General features: G+C 57.4%; 1 protein-coding gene across 1 annotated transcript; it reads left to right on the top strand.

Moving 5' to 3' along the window:
* The first annotated feature begins 3,207 nt into the window (after nucleotides 1-3,207).
* On the top strand, nucleotides 3,208-6,932 carry LOC109747024 (myosin-binding protein 3). The gene is made up of 4 exons (XM_020306117.4): nucleotides 3,208-4,483; nucleotides 4,574-4,789; nucleotides 4,910-6,256; nucleotides 6,400-6,932. The coding sequence occupies exons 1-3, from the start codon at nucleotides 3,499-3,501 to the stop codon at nucleotides 6,232-6,234; spliced, it is 2,526 nt and encodes an 841-aa protein (XP_020161706.1). The 5' UTR covers nucleotides 3,208-3,498; the 3' UTR covers nucleotides 6,235-6,256; nucleotides 6,400-6,932.
* Nucleotides 6,933-7,164: the final 232 nt, after the last annotated feature.

The raw sequence follows: 7,164 nt of genomic DNA, 5'->3' as shown, positions 1-7,164 counted from the left end.
TTGGCGTTCCAGCCCCGGGTGTTATGATCTCTGGCGGGTTACTAGGCCCCGCACCAGGCGTGTTGAAGAGGTTTCGAGGATCGTAAACCGGAGGGAGTCGAGATTGGGCCTTTTGATGCCTCCTTCTCATGACCTCATTGGACGCGTTTTGATCCATCGTGAGCCGGAAAGATTGTGCCTGAATCAGCTGAGTCTGGGCGTCGAGAGCCGCCCTCTCTGCAGCCATCCTGATCCCTTCCGCCGCCAGATCCTCCTTGGCTTTTGCTAGGTCCAACTTTAACTGTGCCACCTCCGCGTCATGCTGAATCTGATCCGCCGGGGCAACCGTAGCGGTCAACAGGACCGTCATCTTGTCTGTGAGATCCATCAACACCTGAGCCGGCGAGGGCACAGGGCTTCCTGACCCGGCGGCGGGGTTTTGAACAGGTTGTGCGGCGGCCATGAAGATTCCAACCCGGCTCGGCGGCTCAAAGGGGTCCGGAATGCTGTCGCCATCGGAACCGCCCCTGAGCCTGCCATCCTGAAGTTGATATAACGAGTTTGACTCATCCGTAGCCGACTCGCCGTCAGAGCCGGCGGCCGTCTCATCACCAGATCCAGACCCTTCAGAGAGTCCTCCATGGACACATCCCACGAAAGCATGCTTCAAGGCAGGTAGAGCCCGGGCGGGTCGTGCACGCTGAGCCGTCTCGATGAGATCGGTGCAGAGATCCGGCTCAGGGCCCGGCTCACCAATCTTGTCAATGAAGACGTGGATTCCGCCGAAGGGGACCCGGTACCCGCACTCGATTGAGCTGGCGTCGGGGCCCCAGGTTGCATCGTCGATGTAGAGCTTGCCGCGACGACTCTTGGTCATCCGGCCCACAGCGTATCCCTTGAGCCCTTCGAAGCTGCCCTTCAAGAACTCGAATCCACCGTGCGCTGGCCCCACGATGGGCGCCAACTGTCGTGGAATTGTCATGGCAGATGTCCTCGTGCTAGGACTTAGTCGTGGAGCCATCGCAGCTAGGAAGCTTAAAGGGGTTAAACGGGACAAGGAACACGAGGGTTATACTGGTTCGGCCCCTTACGGTGAAGGTAAAAGCCTACGTCCAGTTGAGGTGGTATTGATTAGGGTTTCGATGACCAGGAGCTAAAACGTCCTGCCTGGTTATCGATTTGGTCGTCCTCAAACCGCCGCCGGGTCGTCCCTTTATATAGAGAGGTTGACGCCCAACGGTTCTCAGAGTCCCGGCCGGCTCATAACAGTGTCTGGCTCGGACTCTTAACTGTTCTTGCCTTACACTACAAGTCTTGCCATAACGGCGGTTTATTACTACGGGCCTTAAGCCATCTCCGGGTCTTAAGCCCATTATTGACCCGCCGTCTTCAAGCTTGGTACTGGGCTTCGCGTGATGACCATTATGACGTAACCCGGCCCCTCCTGGGCGGGTGACTCTAATGGTTATATCCTCAACAGAGAGTCCACTCAAAGCAGCCGCCGCTCGCTCCAAAAAACTTTCAACCCGCGCCAGACAGCCTTGGAGCAGCATAGTCTGATCCAGAGCGGACTGCACCACCACTTCAGACTGGGTTGTTGAATTAGCAGAAGCAGAGACGACAGACGCCCAAGATCCACGGTGAAGTGACTTGGAGGGGAGTGTGGATTTCATCAAACCCTCGCATGAAGCAGGAGTGGGACAATGCACGGAGGCGGGGCAGGACACATGCGGCATGGCAAGGCATGCCAGCGAGCTTAGAGGACGCCAGGGATTGCGGCATCCACGCGCACGGTGACCGTTTTCCAAACAATGAGAGTACCGTAGCGGATCTCTGCAATGAGTCGCACGGTGCCCATGAGCGAGGCACCTGCAACATCTACCGTAAAGCCAGCCAAGTGGGGATGGGATGTGGAACCACTTTCGGTGACGGTGACGGCGTCGGAACACGCGGGCTGCGCCGCGGAAGCACCTCCTGCCAATCCCCACTTGTGTCCGCCTCATGCTCCATGCACATCCCGCCCGACTCGAGGGCCTTGGTGGCACCCGGTGGTGTCTGGGGAGCGAGCACCTCTTCATCATCTTCGTCGTCGTCGTCGTCATCACCAGCGGAGGCCCATAACACAGATCGCGGTACATGGGTCAGTTCGTCCCCCTTGCCAACGACGTTGCACTCCTGTTCCTCTGCATTGTCCTTGTCGATGACATTGGCCGGGACAATGAGGGCCTGCAGCAGCACATCCGAGTCGGCACCGGCAAGCGGGACAGGAGCCGGCAGGAGCACATCCGAGGTCGCACCGGCGAGCGGGACGGGGGCGGTGGGCATTGGGGCCGAAGCAGCTGCCGCAGGCCTGGGATATGGCGTGAGCGAGGCCTTCACACCCCCGTCTTCCTTCCTGAATCTGCAGGTTGGGGGTTGCGGCCATAGTCGAGGGCGGACGCCGGCAGACGGGTTGGTGACAGCAACTGGAGCGCACGACGCTGAGCATGGCTTGGTCTTCACGGCTGCTCCCACATCGCCAGCAGCACCCAGCGGCGGCAGCGGCGAACTCACGAGCAAGGGACCTCCGACCTGGACTCGGGGAAGCAGAGGAGACCACGGCACCGAGCCCTTGACGGATCGACGCAGACGGCGGGAGAACGGCGACTGCAGCAGCGGTGGAAGACGACGCTGGATCGGCGGCCGCCGCAGACGTTCGCGACAGCGGCATCGCTGGGCGAGCCGAGAGACGGGGCAGCGCCGAGTCTGTCGTTGGAGAGCACGTCGCGGGGAGCTCAGATCCGGTGTCGGCGGCCGCAACGGAGGTCGGAGGCCGGAGATCCAGGCGGCGGCGGCGCACACCCAGCCGCCGCTTCCGCGGTCGCAAGAGCGCCATAGTTACGGGATCCTAGCTGGTTTATCACTGAGCCGCTGCCGTCCTCTACGGTAGATGCATGCAGGGGAAGCGGAACTTGTACGCGACACAGCATGCCGAAATGTTTGAAAGGAGTAAAAGCCAGCCATTTTAATTCTCTGATTTGTAATGGAGGGCTTGAAACTGACGACAGACTAAATCTGTTCCCTGACTGTCACCCCACCCGAGAGCGAGGCCGATCCGCCGGATCAAGCGCGGTCTGGGGAGGGCAGGCCCAGCGATGTCGTGCTCGGCACTACGCAAGTCTCGTCCATTTTCCAAGTAACCCAAGCACGTACACATTGGCTGGTCACAACCTCGTCCGTCCTCCCCTGCATTCAAACGCGGATAGACAAAAAAATCAAAGCGTGGTCGCTCGCTCGCTCTCATGGGGTCCAATCCAATGGCCGCCCCGACCCTTCTTTCCCCGCACAAAAGCTGAAAGCAGAGAAGAAAGCTTCAACACACGACTCGTCCAGCCGCCCCGCCCCCCCTGCCATCCGCAGCCTGATTCTTTCTTTCCTCGGTCTCGCTTGGCAGGCAGCTCGTCTCCGATTCCCACGCACGCCGCGAAGATCGCGGTTTTTCATGCCGCGGCGGCACTAGGGATCGCGCCTTCAGGAGCCATGGCGACGTCCTCGGCGGGCAGGTACGCGGCGGCGCTCCACCGGCGGACGCACCGTGTCACGTCCGCGCTGGCGTACGCGGCGCTCGAGTGGGTCCTCATCGCGCTGCTGCTCCTCAACGGGCTCCTCTCCCACGCCGTCGCCCGCTTCGCCGCCTACTTCGGCCTCCGCCCGCCCTGCCTCCTCTGCTCCCGCGCCGACCGCCTCTTCGGCGCCGAGGAGGAGGACGCCACCGATCAGGCGGCGGCCGACGCGCGCTGGCTGCGCGGCCTCCTCTGCGGCGCCCACGCGGCCGAGATCTCCGGGATGGGCTACTGTCTCCACCATCGCCGCCTCGTCGCCGACGCCGCCGACATGTGCGAGGGCTGCCTCTCTTCTTGGAAGAGGGAGATGACGAGGGACGCGGAGGAGGACGGCGCCGTGGTGTGTTCTTGCTGCAAAGCTCTCGTACAGATTACTTCTTCACGCGAGCTGGAGGATCCTGCTGTACACGAGAAGGCAGCCAAAGAAGAAGAACAAGATCAAGGCTACGTTCTACTGGATCAAGATGACCACGAAGAGGAAGAAGAGGAGCAGCAAAACGAAGAGGAAGCCCACGAGCTACAAGGGGAGATCAAGGTGGCTGCCGTGGAGGACGAGTCCTTGGAATTCATGGCTCAGGGCGAAGAGATCACGCCCGACGACGACGATCGGTTGGTGCCGGTGGTGGCGCTTGATGAGATGACAATTGCCGACCATTCGGGTCTGCATCCGGATGCCCCTGGCTCTGAGGGGGACGACATGAATCGCACAGACGATGAGCGTGATCAGGATGATCTTGATACCGCAGTGGTTCCGGAGGAGAAGAGGATGCTGGCTTCTTCGGTTGCAACGGCGCCTGCCATGACTGAGAATTCCATTCCACAAGATGATGAACTGGTTCTTGAAGATACTGTCGAAACTGGAGATTTCAGGACTGATGAAGGAGACATTGTTGTGCCTCAAGGTAATAACCTCTCCATTTGCTTCCCGGCCCGTTCAATTTTACTCTAGTCGATTACTGTCCCATCATCTCATGATTTTTGCTTGGTTCCAGCCACTGAAGCAATTCCTGAAGATGGCAGCAAATCGGCAGAGGTGGAGACCAACTGCGAGGTGTCAATCGGGAGCGACATCTGCGAGCAGGAGCAACACGGCCATGCCGCTCCATTTCAAGAACTGGTGGCGCTGGAGGAGCTGTCTCCATTGGAATATGCAGAAGACTGGACATCACCACTGGAGATCCTCCATGAAACAGCCCCAGCCGATCAAGGTAGTGGTACAATCATTGCAGAGTGCTCTCACTTTTACTTTTGCCCCATTGAGATGCTTTCACAGTGACTCTGTCTGTCTGCCCACAACTTTAATTTGCTACTTATTTATGTTTGATCAGAAGCAGGTGAAGCAGAGCATGAGGTGACGGCCAGCCGGAGATTTGAGTACCAATCGAATGACGAGAACGAGGAGGACGAAGACAGGGCACCGGAGACACCCACCTACAGCTTTGCCGCCCAAAACTCAGGCAAAAGGTTCTTGCTCGAGAGGAAGCGGTCACTGTCCTTGTCCTTGGACGGAAGCGTATCGAGCGAGGTCGAGTGTGCCGAACCTTCCACCGTCGATCAGCTGAGATCCGCGCTGCAAGCGGAGCGAAAGACGCTCAGCGCGATGTACGCCGAGCTGGAGGAAGAGAGGAACGCGGCCGCCATCGCGACCAACCAGACGATGGCGATGATCAACCGGCTGCAGGAAGAGAAGGCCGCCATGCAGATGGAGGCGCTGCAGTACCAGAGGATGATGGAGGAGCAGTCCGAGTACGACCAGGAGGCGATGCAGCTGCTGACGGAGCTGGTCACCAAGAGGGAGAGGGAGAAGCAGGAGCTGGAGAGGGAGCTGGAGCTGTGCAAGCAGAAGTTGCTGCAGTACGAGGACAAGGAGAGGAGCATGGCAGCCTTGAAGGACAATGCGCGTAGCACCAATGGCAATGGCACCTCTGAGTCGTCCAGCGGCGAGGACAGCGATGAGAATTCCGATGACTCGTGCGAGCTGGGCGAGTCTCCGAGCGGCAATCTTCAGAGCTCGCCGGACGCTGCTCTTAGCCCCGGTGCGGATCAAGAGAACACCGGTCATCTTGTGGCGCTGGATGATTCCTTGACGTACATGGAGATGGAGAGGCTGTCCATCTTGGAGGAGCTCAAGGCACTGGAGGAGAGGCTCTTCACGCTGGAAGACGACGACGATATCAACGGCAGCAATGCGGCTGCTGGCCGTTCCTCGGACGATTACGGTCTGTCAGCCGACGGTCCCCATTCGCCGGAGAATGGTCTCGCCGGCAACAAGGCCAGGTTTGAAGGCAGAGCTTCTGTTTCCAGAGGAAAGAGCCTCCTACCTCTCTTTGACGCAGTCGGTGACCAGAACTGCGATCGTCCATCATCCACAGAGGCCGATGATTCGACGAAACCGGCCGTGGCCGTGTTTGCGAAAGAGCAAGAGAGGCTGGCGATCATAGAGGAGGTTGATCATGTGTACGAGAGGCTGCAAGCACTGGAGGCGGACAAGGAGTTCCTGAGGCACTGCATCAAGTCCCTCAAGAAAGGAGACAAGGGCATGCACCTTCTCCAGGAGATCTTGCAGCATCTTCGCGAGCTCCGGAGCGTGGAGCTTCATGCCAAGCACGCCGGTGATGCATTGCCACAAAGTCAGCATAGCAGATCGATCTAGAATTCTAGACATATTACATGTGGTAAGTTTGTGTTTTGCCCTTGCAGCCATTTTTAGACACACTATCTTGTCTTCCTTAACTGCATTCGCATAGCCGAATTATTGTGGCTGTTTAATTACCTGCAGCAACAATGTCCTGAAACAATCGATTATTGTGCTCTGCAGATTCAGTTGCTCGGCTATGGTGAGTCGATCGATTAGAATGGTCCAAGGAGTGGATCTATGATATGGTCCCTTTCCCTTGTGCAAGAAAATGGCTTGTGTTTAAGGGAACGCTTTGCTCGTCTGTCCTGCCGGGGGCTGCGCTGGTCCAGCATTGCGGGCTTTATGATGTGGTTGGTGGTGGCAGGAATCATTAGGGCCTTCCAAAGCTTTCACCAAGCTGAATCATGGTGCCAGCTTCGGAGGCATGCACACCACCTCAACTTCAACAGGACAGATGGAGAGCGAGATAGAGAATCGGCAAAAGGGTAAAGGTGGCCCGGATGCAGATGTGGTGGATTTTCTATTTGTTTCGCTTCTTTTTCCCTTTTCTTTCTTTCGGTTAAATTTCAGATTTGTTTGTGCAGAGGTTGAGGACGTTCAAGTTTTTGTGTTTTATACGAGGTTGTAGGCTTGTAGCTTGTACGTGTGGTTTGGTCTTTGTTTTGTGCGCTCTAGCCAGTTTTGAGGAAGAAAGAAAAGCTTGTTATGATGAATCCTGTTTCATTTGACATGGTTCCCTCTGGTCCTTGAGGCTTCTTCGTACATTATTCGACCCTCCCGTCCGGTTTGTGTGCAAGCTGTCGATATAATACAGCATATAGTATATCTTTATGATAGCATGGCACCCTGAGGTTGCTCAATTATGCTGGCTTTGATGGTTGTCCTTGAGCTGTCATTACTATTCAGCCCTGGGAAGATAGAGAGCTATTTTTCAAACAGATTCTT

Source organism: Aegilops tauschii, chromosome 4, assembly GCF_002575655.3.
Source record: "Aegilops tauschii subsp. strangulata cultivar AL8/78 chromosome 4, Aet v6.0, whole genome shotgun sequence".
In the NCBI taxonomy this organism is placed as follows: Eukaryota; Viridiplantae; Streptophyta; class Magnoliopsida; order Poales; family Poaceae; genus Aegilops; species Aegilops tauschii.
Note: the sequence above shows the minus strand (reverse complement) of the source record. Positions and strands in the feature narration are given on the sequence as shown.

Excerpts from the sequence above, each read along its gene's own strand:
- LOC109747024 (XM_020306117.4), top strand. The coding sequence starts at position 3,499 with ATGGCGACGTCCTCGGCGGGCAGGTACGCGGCGGCGCTCCACCGGCGG. Across the intron at positions 4,484-4,573 it reads AGACATTGTTGTGCCTCAAG|CCACTGAAGCAATTCCTGAA; the intron begins GTAATAACCTCT and ends GCTTGGTTCCAG. Across the intron at positions 4,790-4,909 it reads AACAGCCCCAGCCGATCAAG|AAGCAGGTGAAGCAGAGCAT; the intron begins GTAGTGGTACAA and ends ATGTTTGATCAG.